A 17,312-nucleotide genomic window follows, 5' to 3' on the forward strand; every position below is an offset into this window, starting at 1 on the left:
TAAAATAAAGCATATCAAAAAATAAATACAGCATGTCAGAAGGGAGGCGTGGGAGGGAATGAAGTAGGTGAAAGGGGGATTAAAAGTACATTTATCATGGTGAGCACTGACTAATAGTGTATATAATTGTTGAATCACTATCTTGTATGCCTGTAACTACTATAACCCTGTGTAAGGGTTAACTAAGCTGGTATTAAAATAAAAAATAAAAATATACTATCTTTTCTTCTCTGATATTTTACAATGTTAAAATCAGCTTATTTATTTTAACCATCTAAAGTTGTATTCTAACTAACAAGCTTTGTTAAATTCTTGAGTAGTATCTTTCTCATATTTCTGTGTGCAAGCATTCAAAAGATGTCAAGTTTTAGAGTTCCTACTTCCAAACCCAAGAGCACACTGTACACACTGTATATTAGCCAATTTCACAATAACTTACATTAAAAAATAGAATTCCTACTTCAAAACCTCTTTTAATGTATCATTGTTTTAACTCATTATCAGTTTTTTTTATGCTCAGGATATATTTTAAATATAAAGATAGGGGCGCCTGGGTGGCGCAGTCGGTTGAGCGTCCGACTTCAGCCAGGTCACGATCTCATGGTCCGTGAGTTCGAGCCCCGCGTCGGGCTCTGGGCTGATGGCTCGGAGCCTGGAGCCTGTTTCCGATTCTGTGTCTCCCTCTCTCTCTGCCCCTCCCCCGTTCATGCTCTGTCTCTCTCTTGTCCCAAAAATAAATAAACGTTGAAAAAAAAAAAAAAAGATAAATCTATCATCTTAATTTTGGTATAAATATTATCGGATTATTTTTAGTTGTAATCTTATGTTATGCTGATTTTCTTATTAAACGCATCTTTTAAATTTGGGCTGAACTATCTTGTGGGCACTTCATTTAAAAAAATCTGTATAAAAAGTAAGTTTGATTTTGTTTATATCCTCCAATAATTCACATATAATAGAACTGTGGTGAAACTCTTACTCATAGTGATTTTCTGTCATTCTTAATAAAGCATATTTGGATAAATCCAATAACACTTTGAAGATTAATTATATCTTGAACAATATCGACAAAAACAGTCTGTGCATTTCTATTCCCATTTCTTTATATATATGGATGTATTTTAAAATGATCTGTATATTTTAATTCCAGTGAGGAGAATGATAATATTCAATATTACTAGCCAGTATTTTGTACATTACATGTTTTGTTGGTGACCATTTTCCTGAATTGTAAGATGAATTCACTTAGGTACCCCAAGGGTGATGAACGTTTAAGGCTAAAGTTTTTTGGAAACATTAAAAATAATTTAATTGACAATAAAAAAGTGTGGGGAAAAAATCCCAAATTATCAGTTTAAACATTTTGACAATTTTGAGAACTTACAAAATTTTTCTCATTAGATTAGGTAACACCATTTTACAACTTTAACAAATGAAATTCATATACTGATGATGTATATTTGTTTAGATTTTTAAAACTATTTTAATAGGTGTAATTAACATCCTAATTTTCTAAGTGATAACTAGGAAAGCTGGAATGTTGGTAGCTTATGTAAAATTTCTAAAGTAGCCAGTGTAGATGTAACTAACACATATTATTATTTACTTGTCAAGAGTTAATATTTAAATAATTTAGCTTCATCAGCTTTTATTAAGTTCTGCTGTGTCATTTTGACCCTGAGAAGGACACAAATATACTATTTATCCATCCAATAAATGTTGCTGAATATGTACTCAATACAATGAATTATGCTACAAATTATGAAAATCAAATGAACTGTTTCTATTCTCCAGAATGTTTATATAGAGTTGGGAGCAGGTGAAAATTCCTACACATAAAACTGACAAAAATTTTGCTATATGCCATAAGATAGATATTAGATAAATAGTTTCTAGATCTAAAAGATGTGTAAAGAAAGATTATATAGCCATGGACATCATCACAAATATGGAAAAGGTAGCACTTAAAAAGAGCCTTGGAACATGGACAGTAAAGGAATTATTAAAAATAGTTTCCTTCCAAAAAAGAAAAAAAGTTTCCTTCTCTCCAAAGGATTGCCTAATCAGTTTCATGAAGCATATTCATAGAGGATACAGTTTTTGTCTCCTACTCCTCTTTCAACTTAAATAGACTTGCGTAATATTTTCTAAATAATGTTTAGGCAACATACAATTATTATTTGACACAACTTTGCTCCAGAAGCTGCCTTTATGTTTAACTGTTTAAGTAAACGATATCGAGATGGAATTAAAAGAAATTTTAATACTCACCTTAATAATTATTTGTTAAATATGGCTGTAATTAAAATGCAAAAAAAAGTCAATTTTGCTTCTTTTGATTATCACTTTTTATTTTTGGCCTCCCCATATATGTTGTGGATTCACGGTACTTTCAAGTACAAATTTTATTTTCTGACCACAATATAAATATCCCTTGCCACAGGGCTTGACAGAAGGAGTGTCCTCAAAAAAAAAAAAAAAAATACCCAGTTTTTTCCAAATGCATTCAGATTAAATCCAAAGTCCTTATCACGGACTACAAACTTTTTCTTACACTTCTTCTTCTTTGGTTAGAATGCTTTTCCTGCAATATTTAGAAGCAGATAGAAGAGTTTCCCAAGTGCAAGAAATTATACGTAGATTAGTATGGATGGAGACAGTGAGTGTGGGAGAAGACCATATTTGAAGGATTTCTTTTTGTGTGGAAACTTGCAGACTATGCTAGCATTTTGTAATAAAATTAATTGGAATTTCCCAAAAATGACATGATCAAATGCTGTTGAGAAGTATGGCAACAAGATGACTGCAATCTTAACAAAACCAATTTCAGGGGAGTGGACTATGCCAATGTGTGATTTAAAATAGGAACTAGAGGTGCATGTATGGAAAAATAATTTAAGAAATTGTGTTCTGAAGGGTAGCAAAACTGTTTGATAGCTACAGAGAGAACTGAGATCAAGTGAGATTGATAGTTTATTGTTGTTATTTGTTTATTGTGCTTCACTTTGTTTCCATTGAAAAATTCTGGAAAACTGTATTGAGGTCATATGAATGACTAGGTGAGAGATAGAGATTAAGAGAAAGAGATAGAGAGAGAAAGAGAGAGAGAGAGACAGAAACTGAGTATGTAAAAGGGATAGTAGATAATTTGAAAGATTACTCTCAGAGAATAGAGATGAGGTTCTTAATTCAAATAAAGATACTTTTCATTGGTAGAAGCAAAAACACATTTCAATTTTTCATAAGAAAGAAGGGAGAGAGGGTGGCTACAAGTGCACATAGGTTTGGAGATTTGGTGATAGGAAAATAAGCAAGTTTCTTTAATGACTTCTATTTTCTCAGCACACAGAAAAATGTACCAGCGAGAGATCACAAAGGAATAGAGCTTCTAAGGAATAAGAAGAGAGAGGAGAAGCTACAAAATAATCATGCTGGTGCTGAAAACCAAAGTTAACTAATGAAATAATACTAAAATTGTCTTGCAGCATTGTAGGTCCCATTTGGATTGGGGGCCATGATTTGAAGGCAATGAATAATTACATATACATGTATTTTTTTTTCTTGGAAAACATTGAGCTCACAGTTTTCCTCTCTATACCGTTATGTGAATTTCTTTAACCTCAAAATAAATAATACCTTAAGCATAATCATTATCTTCCCCCAAACTCATTTCATACCTGGAGTTCTCTGAGAAAATGGCTCCATCCCTATTCCTGTCTAATCCATTACCCACGCTGATCTGTCAAACATCATTGTGATCTCAGTATTTCCCTGCTTAAAATTTGTGTAATGACCTCAAACAATAAAACCTCTAAGGTGTGACCTGGTATCCTTTTCCCTCTCTAACTTTATTTCTGCCATTTTAAGTCTACTATCACCCTGATCTTTTAGTTTTCTCTATCTCCTCGTTTGCTCTCCACCGGTTTTCTTTGTTTGCAAGGATTTTGCCCCTCTAATGCACATTAATGCACTCTAATGCCCCCCCTTAATGCAAATGCAAATTGGATAATTTTCCTTTTTAATTTTTTGTTTTAATCTCAGCAGAGGCTCAGCTTCCTTAAGAAGTCTTTTTGATATTCCAGTCTAAATTAGGTATCAATTTTCACTTCCATGCTCTTTCTTTTTTTCTATCATAATCATATTTATAATTATTCATGTAATACTGTTAAGACTCATAAAGGCAGACACATGCCTATCTTATTTACCTCTGTAACCTAGTACCAAGCAAAATTTCTGTCCTACTCATCTGCTGAAAGGATTTAGTTGAACTGCTGGTGAGAAAGATACACTTACCACCTTAACTTACTTTTACATTTCTTTCTGTTTCCAAAGTTTCTATGGAAGGTTAAATAACAGTGTTGTATATGGTATCAAAATAAGTTTTTAAGTTAACAGGCATTCATTAAAAGAAAATAAATGCCTTTTGTTTCATAAATGATCACTTATTTCCAAATAGGCAGAATTGTGGATTGACACTTCATGTCTTTGAAAATAAATAGTGTTTAAAGTGAGAACGGTTTTACTGTAGAGGATGAAAGAAGAAAAAATGGATAACTTAGCAATGAATGGTATTGGCTGCTACAGCAATCCTATTATAAGAAAAATAATATTTTAAATCTTTTCCTAATCATTTGACTACAAGAATGTCCCTAATACTATCAAAAAGCTCTTCTTATCTTTCAAATACCTTCACATTCTCTCTGAATTTATAAGAGCATTAAGGCTTTGCTATCGCTATAATTAGATCTACTGAAAAAAGTCCCTTCTCATTTTTGTCAATTCCTGATTATTCATGGTGATGGCAAAAAGCCTTAGCATGGATTACTAAAAACCCAAATCATTTATAGCACATGAAAATTAGCCAAAATTCATTATGTCTATCAAAATTTTCTGTTGAAATACAAGTTCCCCTTTCAGCTTTAGCAAATTTCCATTGATGCCTGAATAAATGCTCTTAAGTGTATGTACTGAATTCTGAAAATAGAAAAGATATATACGGTTGATTAGTTTTATGTAATCTAAGCCCTAAAAGGTAATCAAACCATCAGTTTGGTGGTTTTCAAATGGCCCACATATTGAAAGTTGGAATAATAGTTTGGTTTTATTAGCCATGCAGAAGAAAGAAAGATACCAGAGGTTAGGGAATGAGCAGAAATTAAAAAAAAAAAAAAGATAAACTCTATTAACACTTATTTGACCACCAACAGAAATGTTAACACAGATACCCAAAGAACATTTTCTTTATGTGATTTTGAATAGTTCAGTCACAATCTTCATGCTATGTCTTTCATTCATTTATGTGTTACATAACAATTTAGGATCGCCTACTGTGGTCGAACACTGTGATAAGTATTATGAATGTAAAATTGAATAAGACACATTTTCTATCCTTTATAGATCATAATAATTTGTACAGTATAAATATGACTGTATCAGAATAGATGCTTGTTGAATCAAATAGTTCTAAAATGGAGTAAAATGCAAAGTAAATGCCTAACATCGGACTCCTCCTGAAATCAATATAATGTGAATGATACACCAGCTCACCCACGCTTTCTCCCAAATATAACAAAATTTATGAAGCTCTTAACACCTACTAATTACTAATTAATTAATCAATTAATTAATTATTTAATTTAATAACAAAATTTCAAGCACCTACTATGCACCTTACTGTTTTATGAGCATCGGGGAAAATTAGCATTTCTTCAACACACTTGTATTAATAACAGAGTTAATGAAAACTATACTCAAAAGACTACTTAAGTTTTAAGTACATATAAGTATTTATCTTTCATAATATAATTTCTTATAAGCTCCTGCAGCATAGAAGTCACTGAAAATACACATATTCCAGACATGTTTAATTTAAATACTTAAATATTTGATTATCTGAATGAATAGGCTGGTATTTATGATTCCGAAGCTTGTGAAACATTTTTGAAATTAATGCAAATATTGTGTTATATGTAATCTGTGTATACTAGTCAAAATAATGGCATTATTCACCAAACAAACACTGCATCTGTTCCAAGGAAAAGCTTAGTCTCTTATTTCTTTTGACAGTGTGCAGACCTGGGTTCTTCAAAGCCTCACCTCACAGCCAGACCTGCAGCAAATGTCCACCTCACAGTTTTACCCATGAGGAAGCTTCAACCTCTTGTGTCTGTGAAAAGGATTATTTCAGGAGGGAGTCTGATCCACCCACAATGGCATGCACAAGTAAGGAAACCCACTGATACTTGGTGATCCCAACTTTCACCACTCCGAAGAAAGAGCATGATGGAGCCTGTTGCATTCTATCACCATTTTCCCGAAAACAGGCATAATGTTTAATCTTCCAAAATAGCTATTTTTTTTTTACCAAATTTCGATTTTCTTGAGTAAGCTTTGGAAAGTTTGAGTCTCTTTTATCACTCGCTGTTAGAAGCATTCATTTTCCCTAATTTCAAATTCAACATCTAAGACAGATAAAGTATATTTTATTTTATTTTCTGATTTCTTTTAGTGTTCAGGATGGCTACACATGACTTTGATGAACCCACTTCGCTATTCACAGTAATTTTTTTTTTCATTCTTCTCCCAACCCAGGCTTCTGATCACATAAGCATACAATAAATGGCACTTGTGCCTTTTTTTTTTTCTTACCTGCCACACTAAACTACAAGGGCCAGTGAGAAGGCCATCTATAAAAAAAGGTAGGAAACACCACGTGGAGTGGTGAGGGTTGGCAAATAGGATTTAGGAGTCAAATATAAAACCAAATTTTTAGCTAGGACTTTCAAGCAGTTGTCATGTTTCTTATTAGTGAGTGTCCCTAACTCTAATTAATTATAGCACATAATCATATCATCAGAAAAATGAATAGTAAATATTTAATTCCAACATTCGCAGTGGAAGCATCCACATTCTTCAATGTCTTTGGTGTTTTGTTTTTCTAGCGTTCCACAGATTTCTGAGAAAGAAGCACATTTATATATTTGACAGAAATCCTTTCATAAATTTTCCACATTCAGAGCCTATGGCAAATGAAACAAAAACTCAAAATGAAAGGGAAGAAAGCAAATCCCCTCTCCTCATTACATTCAATATCCATGACCTTGCCTTGTTTTATTATTTTTGATCCCAGGAAGATGTCATTGATCTCAAAGATGATGATAAAACTTTTTGAAATTTAGTATTTATTCTAGGACATTCATTCTACTATTAAATATAAATAGGAATACAATTCCTTTAATAAATTGTCACAAACTGAAATTTTATCTGAATTTCAAGGTCTGAATTCCATAGTGTCAGTGAGACATATTTTCATAATTTTTCAAATCATTGATATTAATTAGCTTTGTATTGCTAAAAACAATTCTTTTATCACCAGACTGATAGTTTTACGGGTTAGATGGTTACTAATTATAAACAATTCCTATTCAAATAAGTAAATGACATTATTGTATACACTTTGGGGAGGTTGCATTTGAATAGAGGGGATAAAACTATGATTGAAAGTGATACACTTTGGTTACAGTAGAAATGATTTCAATTATTCAGAGCAAAAGGATGTCCAAGTAGAGGGAAATGTGGATAGACAATAGGTTGGTAAATTAGGAAGAGAAAACCATGTCTTGAATTATCTTTTAAATTTCCTTAGTTTTCTAATAATTATTTTCTTTAAGTGATCCAGCCATGATCTTTCTCTTTCTCAGCACAGAATTGAGTCTCCCTTTCTGTAAGTTTCTTAGGTTTGGGATGAGACTGTGCTCTAGTGGCAGGGACTGCTTCGTCCTCTTAAAGGACTTGAGGCTTCAAATTTTCTGTTTCCAGGTGTGTGAATTTCTAATACTGTGTTTCAAAAGAGCACTAATTTGTACACATTTCTCAAAAGACTGTTGGGACTTGTATAGAAGATCTTGCTAACATATATTCTGTGAGCGCATGCGTTCCGTTTTTAGTTGCATTCATAACACCACAAATACTGCAAATGTTTCCCTTGAATGGGTGGCTTGATTGATGTTCACATGTTCACATGAGTATCTTGAATTTTTCTTTTACTTTGGATCTTTCGAATTAAGTTTATGGTTCCAATTCCTTCTATCATCTATCTATCTATCTATCTTTCTATCTAAATCTGGAAAATAGAATGTTATAAACTTATAGGAAAAGAAAAACAAAAAAGTTTCTGATGAATCTGCTTAAATCAAGGGTACATAGCCCTGTTTTGGTTCACATATCACATGTATTAGCAGGCTGTGGAATTTCATTACATTATTCTTAGGTGCATGACCATCTGAGCTGCAACTTTCTACCTCTACTTTAGGGCTTCACTTGAATTTGAGTTTCCCTTTGACATTAAGAGGCAGATGTGTCCCCACAAAATTTTGAGGGGCTGTTACTGGCACAACCAGAAGAAAAGGGAGAGTCAGACTCTGATGTATTTGTACAGATTTAGAGGAAAGGTGTTAAATTTGGTTTCATTTCAGTTGGCAGGGAGGAAAAAAAGTTTGATATCTTTCTGAATGAGACATATTTCAAGTCTGTTTACCTTCACTTCAGAAGTAAACCTGTAACATTTTGACCTCAAACAACATTTTCTCCGTAACTTTCCACTATTAAATCAGTAAAAAATTAAGACTTGTATTTCCATCTTAAGTAATTGTTTCAACTTAAAAGTAACTGTTTTGTGTTGAAATGTGTGAGGTTGTATGTATGGCAAAATTCACAGAGTTCATCCATAAATGTAGTCAAGGTGGGGATTATTTTTCCCAAAATGACAACTCTTGGGTTATGGGGTCCTTTAATTTAAAAGACATTTTGTAAATACCAGGTAGCTTTTTTTTAATCACCTTATTTAAATTTAGTCTTCAACAGTCATGGCTTAATGAATGTTAGGTAGAAATTAATAATAATCTCTATGTTTAAAACAACAAATATTAAGATAAATAGGCTATGCCATCCCAAACAGCTTAATTTATGCTTATGAACCATTCAGCTACCACTATAGTCCATTCTGTTCTCTGTTGGGAAATCTTTACTTGTCAAGTCTGAAACAAATAAAAATGTATTTTTACTTTGGGAACATCTGACCATATAACGTTAACACCTAACTGAAGTTATAACGCTAAGTATTTGGTAATCAACTGTAAAATAGACATTATGCAATTCCTTTTTTAAAAGACTTAATTTTTTACAGCAGTTTTAGGTTGACAACAACATTCAGAGAAAGGCAGAGACTTTCCATATACTCCTGGCCCACACACATGCAAAGCCTCCCCCCTAATCAACACTCCCCACCAGCATGGTATACAGTTGTCACAGCTGATATAGAATTGATTTTAGTTCTCTTCAGTAAGCTAATTATTAGTTTCAGAAATAAACTAACATACAAAAAGATATTGTTATTACTTATATACCTCATTCTGCTGCTCCTTCAAGATCTGAACACTTTCATTCTTACCCTCATGGTGTTTTTGAGAGTTATTTATAAAATATATTTCTGATTTCCCATTAAGTAAAATTCACAGTTTACAGAGCCACAGTACTACAACAATATCAAAGTAAGTGAAGTTTTATTACACATTGTAGTGTCCGACTACTTAAATTCTAGATTTTTCTTGACACATGAGAAAGATTTCGAATGCTGTTGGTGATTTATCTGTGGATATGTAATTCATTTTGAGGTAAGCTAAGGCTGTTTTACTTGCTGCAAAATTTGTAGTCAAGAGCCACACTAGCAAATCCTATTTTCACTTGTGCTCATTGCTTAGTAAATCCTTCATGTGTACTTCCTAGGTTACTGGGACAGATCTCAATGAGGAAGTAATCAGTTCAATCCCCAAGGAGAATTTTTCCTTGGATTTGCCAAAGGACTTACCACTTTTTGAATGTATAATTTTTTATATAACATTATTTTTGCATACATAGTTTTACTTCATACTACCTTATATTTACAGTAAGCAAAACATCTGTTTTAATGAAATGAGTAGTTATAACAATGCCGAGATAAGTTATTCCTATAGGGTATAAATCCCACTATTGTCCCTACAAAACCTGAACAAGATCTTTCACTTATTACAAATTGATGACTGTTGCATTCTCCCTACTTAAAAGATTGATTGCAATCTATTTTTTTTTCTTCAGACCAGGGACTTGTGTAGTAAACAATGCTTAATGTTGTCATCTTAAAATATGTTTTTCTCACTTTACTTTGCAAACCAGGACCCCCCTCTGCTCCTCGGAATGCCATCTCAAATGTTAATGAAACTAGTGTCTTTCTGGAATGGATTCCCCCTGCTGACACTGGTGGAAGGAAAGATGTCTCATATTATATTGCATGCAAGAAGTGCAACTCCCATGCAGGTGTGTGTGACGAGTGTGGAGGTCATGTCAGGTACCTCCCCCGGCAAATCGGCCTGAAAAACACCTCTGTCATGATGGTGGATCTGCTCGCTCACACAAACTATACCTTTGAGATTGAGGCAGTGAATGGAGTGTCCGACTTGAGCCCGGGAGCCCGGCAATATGTGTCTGTAAATGTAACCACAAATCAAGCAGGTAAGTGTGATGTCCAACCAAATCATGTACCTTGGGCCGAGCTCTGTCAACTTTCTCCGTAGCTAAGTGAGGGCTAAACTGTGAGATCTATAAGAGAACTTCTCATAAACCAGAGGGCCAGGACTTAAAGTAGAATACATCTCAAAATGCTTCATATAAAAATAAAAGCTAGGGCTTTCTTAGCACTCTCATCCATGGACAGGGGGTTAAGAATAAGATAATTTTCCATTGAATTTTTTTCATTACTAAAAAGACATTTCTGGCTCAAATTCATTCGTAGCAAAATTTTATCTCAAATTTCACACATGCAATCATCGTAGCTCAAATCTACATATTTTGTTGTTTTGTTTACTTCATGTTTTTTGTTTATTTTATTAATTTAACAGATAATCAATCGGGTTCTGTTTGCTTGTTTGTTTGGCACCACAGCTGAATTTTCTTTGCATACTGAAATAGGCTTTTCTTGTCATTTCTATTATTATAATAATAAAAACGTACAAAATGAATTTTTCTTTGCTAAATCCACTTATCAAAATTAGAATAACTGTGAACTATACATGAAAACACATTTATGTTCCATATAAAGCTCTTGAAATTTCTCGAGAGTAATTATTAGACGGTAAAGAATTCAGGTCTGCTTGTGCTAAAATTCCCCCATAGTTTCCACTCAGATATTCCATTTTAAGTAAATCAATATAGAGGGCGTCTTTCCTGGTAAAATAAAACCAAAGATAAACTATGATTAAATTAAAATTCAACCTGTTTTGTAAGAAGAATTATTCAAAGCCTATGGATAATTTATGACTTGTTTTTGTCAACAATGGGGTATCTGGGTGGGATGAGGCATTAAATGTCACTTCCCTCTATTCCTTGGCCACAGCTCTCAGTCCATGGGCATAAAATCGCCATCTCATTAGCACACCAGGTGGACTTTCATCAGTGAAGACATCGTTGCTAGCAGTACTCACAATGAAATAGGATATGTTTGACTGAATCGTTTTGGACTTAGTTCATATAAACATTAGTGTAAGTTTGTAGGTTGTAGAATGACTTGGTTGACTGGAGAATGCTGTCGGTAATCACATCTTGGCCAAAATAATTTGAATTGTTGAATGTGTCAGGTAAATCAAGCCATTACTTAAGATGAAAAGGTGCATGCAGTTGAGTTCATAGTTGTTTCTGACTGATCAAATCAAGGGAAGTGTTCAAGAGCAGCCTGGCTAACATGAAAGTAATTGAGTAATTTATTACGAATCATTCTAAATAGTCTAGATATTCTTGTCCATGTTGCATAGATGTCCACAGCATATTTTTTTATTCTTAGAGAAAACATGGCACACATAAATACCACTTCCTTAAATGAGTCATTTATATTTTTCTCCATTTACTCCCTAACCTTAGGTGGAACTAACAAAAGTGTTAAAGAATGATGTGTGAAAGTTTTCTTTCACAATAGAGTCAGCTGCTGGCAATACTGGTATATGTCGATATTCCATCACAGTATCTAGATGGCACAAGTGTTCAGTAAATGCAAACTGTCTTCCCACATCAGAAGAACACTGACTTTACAGCATGTGATTTCGGGTTTCTCATGTAATATCTTTCAACTTTACATGGTTCTGTGTATGAATCTTCCATTAACATATTGAAAACATGTTTGAATATGTATTCAATGACTGAATACAATCACTGAGAGTTATGTTCCTCAGGGAGAATAATTTCTAGTTTGCATAACCTCAACTTACTTGAAAGATATTTCTCTGCTGAACTATATATAGGAAATGACTGTATATATTTAAGATAACGTACTAATAAATATTTGCTCTAGTTGTCTTTGACTTGGTAGTCTGTTCAGACTGTAAAGTGTGGTTTTGATGTCTAAATACCTTAAATACCATGAAAGAATAATTTTCACCCAACTGTTCAAGGCACTGCTATCATGTAAAACAAACATTTGTATTCAGAACAAATGTTTTGTTGACTCTTGGTTGCTGATTTTTTCTGAGTTCTCAGGATACACATACTGCCAAAGGCTTGCAAATCTATCCAAAAAAAAAAAAAAATCAAAACAAGAAGACATTTTTCTCAGTATCTGACATTTTAGGTGAACCAAAGTCTCAATTTTCACCAAAATTGTAAACTTCAAATACCTCCTAAAAAGTCTTATATTGACTAATTATTGCTGCATATTTATCAATTACCAGCATAATAGAAAGTGGGCTGTAGTAGTTTTTAATATTTGAATATTTTTAAGCATTAAATTAAAGAAAATTATTTCTGCCATATGTGTTTTTTATATAAAATTTCTTTCAGCGAATTTTAACTTTATTTTAATCTTTTCAGGATTTTTTTGAGAAATGCATTTCTTAATTTGTTTCAGATTTGTAATTTGTTTTGGCATTTGCTGATTGATTTATTTTTGGTGACATGACCACAATATGTTGTTGACTACAATAAAAAGCCATCGTTAAAATAGGTTAATAAATGTTTTATTCATTGTCTTGCTGTGGACTGTCGCCCAGGAGACAGTATTTCAAATTGGTCTTAAGAATTGCTCCAAAGCATGTTAGTTTACAGAGAATTCTATGCAAAAAGGGAATGGGTATTTATCCTTGCAAGCAGTTCTCCGTCATATAGTTGCGTGTCACTAGCTATAATTGGTCTGGTTGTAAAAATTAAGGTTTACTGAGTTCCACATAGACATGTGAAAGACCCTTACGTCATCTTAATACATTATGTTTGTCTCTTATCAGATTATTCAAAAACATTGCCTGCATGCCTCCACTTAACTTATTTTCTGGTTTGTCTTGTTTTTGGTTTCTCCTCGAGGTCGCTTGAGATGATCACAGAAGGCTGGCACCAGTCATCTACTACAGTTTTAGTGCATAGTATGAATTGTCTAGATTCAAAATTATATTTATAAAGTACAAGAAGAAAAATAGCAATTTTTTTTGTGAGATGAGAACCTTGCATTAAACTAGGAACTGAAATTGATTAGGTAACCCTAGCTAACTAGGCAACTCTAGTTTTATACAGTATTTAAAACATTTTCCCAGTCATTATATTATTATGAAGTCTAGTATCTTACTCTTGCGATAAGTTGTCTAAATTCAAATGGTACTTTTTACATGCAATTTACTAGTAAGGTCAAAATATAAAGTTTGGGACACCTGGCTGGCTCAGTCAATGGTCAGTTGATTTCTGGGTCATGACTTTGAGCCCCATGTTGGGTGTAGAGATTACTTAAAGAATAAAGCAAAACAAAAACAAAATACAAAGTTTTAAGAAAAGCTGAATACTAGAATTAGTTGGACTTTATGTTCCTTATAAAATGAAGCAAATAGTACTAAGGTTGATAGGAAAGCGTTGTAAGATTGTGATGATTTTCATGGCCAAGAAAAATAAACACATCTGAAAGTGAAAGAATAAGAAAAAAAAAGTAATTTACATGTGGTAAAGGAATGCTATCTGTGGAGAAGGAGGAAATGATAGGAAAATTCATTGGGAATATGTTAATTATATAAGGATCTCTTAACAAATAGGTTGCAAAGTGGATAAAATGATGAATATGAAACCATGAATTATTTAAAATTCTTAAACTTAGAAAAGGGATAATATTGACTGAGTTTCTCAATCTTCTAGTTACATGGATAGATGATTGAATGTATAGATATATGGATAGAGAGTGAGTGATACATCAATACATAGTGTGAAAATTAAAATTCCATTGAAAGCAAATATTTTTAAGTTTCATTATCTGCTCACAAAATCGTGTGCATTATCATAGTCTTCTATAAACATATTTTTAATGTTTTTATTTTAAAATAATTTTGCACTAGGCACACTGTAGCAAACGCTAAAATTTTTATATGTATTTATATGTGTATATGAAATATGTATATACTTAAATATATACAAATGTATATTTTATCCCAAGAAAGAATAAGCTCATTCTAACAACAACAACAACAACAAAAAAAAAAGACAAGCAAATCACTAATATTTGAGTATGCAAAGGGATAGAATTTTAATTCTGCGGTAAAATAGACCAAACTTTAATTGTTTTGAATTAATCTTAGGCTTCTAGATTCTGTCCTCAGAGGGCTTAGTTGACATGATATGATTTGTAAAATGCAGCAAACATTTTGGAGGAGATGGCCCAACCTGTCCAGACTATCAGAAATATCACTAAGAAAGATGTCCCTATATTTTGATGGTTTTTATTTCTTGGTTCTTGTAAAAGTATCTGGGGTACACGATAATCCCATTTAATCAAGTACTTTCAGTTTGATGCCTTTCGTGCAGTTGACCAGCATTATGTAACATAGGATGTTGAGATGATCAGGTTTTCCTGAAGACCAGATTATTCTGTAGACCATGAAATTTAAGAGAATGCTGAAACAAGACGGTGAAAGTAAATTGTTGCTCTTGCCAAGGTAGCAAAAAAATGTTTTCTGGTGGTTTCTGTTTATTGAGATGTTAAAGAAAAAACCCATTGTCACTTGTTAGACCATTACTAAACAAAGATGAAGGTATTTGTTGATTTTTTTTTTGCCAGTGGAGACATCATATTGGCTGTATTTGTAATCACTACCTGATTAAATATGTTGTTTGCCAAGATTGTTGGTCTTCTACTCAGACCAAACAAGTCATTTAAAGTTCATGACTCTCATTCTTTATTCTTCCATATTTTTTTATGGTGGCACTGATTTCTACAGAGATACAATAAAGATTTGTGCTTACTCTTTTGGTAGGATGGAGATACTTTAGTTTGGCCATTACTATAGTTTTACAGCTTTTGTTTCGTGGGCCTCAAAGACAAAGAAAGATTTCTTCCATGTGCAAGGTAAATTTTCCAATATACACCAGTGAACTGGTGAAAGGGTCAAAGGATAGGATGGAGAAGGCATTACTATGCCAATTGTAATATGGGCTCAGGGCTGAATCTTATTTAATCACATTACCTCCATAACATCCACTCAGATCAGTGTTTCTGAATACATAGGGATTAATGCTAGCTCAGGCACAGTATTCAATAACTGGTAAAAGGTTTGGTCATTTACCCCTCCCCCTCTTTATTTATTTAGAAATGGTCAGAAATACTTTTCAGAAAAGCTGAAAGGCAGATGGACAATATTAACATATGTTGCTATTGCACAATCCTTCGTGAAGGGCAGTCACCCTTATTATTTCACTGCAGCTTCAACTTCTGTGTTCTCAAGTATAGAGAATAGAAATGATGGAGATTTTGTTTATACATGTGGCACTGCGAATTTATTTCTTATCATTATGATAAGGAAAATGTCTTCTGGGCCCTTCCTAAAGTTATAATTAGTGGGCAGTTTCATAAGCCTTGAAAAATAAATCCACTTTAACACTTCTATTTCAGCAGGTCATTTAATACCTTCTTCTACATTAAACCAAGGAATTCCAAGTTTTTGAACATTATTTAACATTAGCCACCTTTCAATCCAGATTTTGGTCAACAAATTGAAGAAACATTTAGCACTCGTGCCGGTGACCTGGAGAAGCACATTGAATCCAGAATCGTTAATCATGCATTATTTATACTAGCTGGAATTAGATTGCTTCTAGCCCCTGTGCATCTGAGAAACTCATAAAATCCGTTTTTACACATATTTTCTAAGCTTGGGCAAACTTAAGTTATAGAATCTTGTGAGTTTCATATCCAAGAAGCTTCTTGCCTCCATATGACTAGATAACTGGCTTTCAAATTTATGTCAGTATCCTGAGTTCAGATGGAGTAATAGGTTTGGTAAGGAAGACAATTGCTTCCATCTATCAATTAACAATCTTAGATAAGGTGTGGGCTTGGTAATGAAGACATGGAGGAACCACTTCCTCAGCCACATGTGGAACAGCTGAATCAGGTAGAAAGACAGACTCCGTAAGTTTTAGAAGTTGATAGTATTTTGAATCATCTGAATTCTTCCACATATCTGCATTCCAGTGCTCAGGATTTCACTTTTTTTCCACTCAGTGGCCTCATTTCCTCATAAAGTGATGCAGTAAGTTCAATCATTTTTACAATTCAGAAATTCTGTGGAATATGACTTGGATTTTTATTTGAAGCTCTGTTATCCTTTTCACTGTAAGAGGACTTTTGGCAGCTCAAGACAGCTGGAGCTGAAAATTTAAATTTTAAGTTTATTTTATTTCTTTAAATTCGGTAGTACAGTTGGATACAACCAATTTTTCCCATATTTCTATTTCTCATGCTTTTATAGTACTAAAACAGGTGGTATTTTGTCACCCAAAACATTACCTTCAAGAAGCACTTTATTTGAGGTGACCATGGCTGATGAAATGTATGCCAGGTATTGTTATGTTATCAGTCCTTAATACTAAATAGGCCTTTGCTCCATTGAGATACAGCTAAGTGACATCATAGCTTCTTTATTTCCATTCCCTTTAAGACTGTTACCCAAAACATTTCTCTTTTGGGAATAATTTTTGTTTATAATGTCCATTTTCTTATGAACAAAGTCTACTTTTGGCTGGTTTAAACAGAAGAGGTCTTTAATACAGGATATTAAGCGGCTCATACAATCATAGAGAAGAAGAAATTCAAAGATTAGAGGCTATGTTTCCAGAATAAATGCTCAATACTCTACCGCCAAGTTGACCTGATGAAAGGAAACATTGCGACTGCAGTGGTCAAGCAGACCACTTGACTTGACTTTATTGTGGTGGGGGACTTGACTTTATTGTCATTATTGTTGCCCCTGTAGCATTGATATTTTAGT

The 17,312-nt window shown here is 33.2% G+C and overlaps 1 protein-coding gene across 11 annotated transcripts in view; it reads left to right on the top strand.

Moving 5' to 3' along the window:
* The window catches only part of EPHA5 (EPH receptor A5), a 336,378-nt gene that overhangs the window by 162,868 nt on the left and 156,198 nt on the right, over positions 1-17,312 (top strand). For 6 of the 11 annotated variants that reach the window (XR_008296293.1, XM_027057636.2, XM_027057647.2 and 3 more), the window contains exons 4-5: positions 6,067-6,222; positions 10,210-10,545. The exons of 1 other annotated variant lie outside the window; for it this stretch is intronic. Coding sequence is in view for 9 of the 10 variants with exons in the window: in XM_027057636.2 (XP_026913437.1) it covers positions 6,067-6,222; positions 10,210-10,545 (492 nt within the window). In the remaining variant the exon portion in view is untranslated. The remainder of the gene's footprint in view (positions 1-6,066; positions 6,223-10,209; positions 10,546-17,312) is intronic. 4 more of the 11 variants (XM_027057664.2, XM_027057659.2, XM_053217289.1 and 1 more) reach the window with 3 other exon arrangements.

The sequence above is a fragment of the Acinonyx jubatus genome, chromosome B1 (genome assembly GCF_027475565.1).
Source record: "Acinonyx jubatus isolate Ajub_Pintada_27869175 chromosome B1, VMU_Ajub_asm_v1.0, whole genome shotgun sequence".
NCBI classification, from domain to species: domain Eukaryota; kingdom Metazoa; phylum Chordata; class Mammalia; order Carnivora; family Felidae; genus Acinonyx; species Acinonyx jubatus.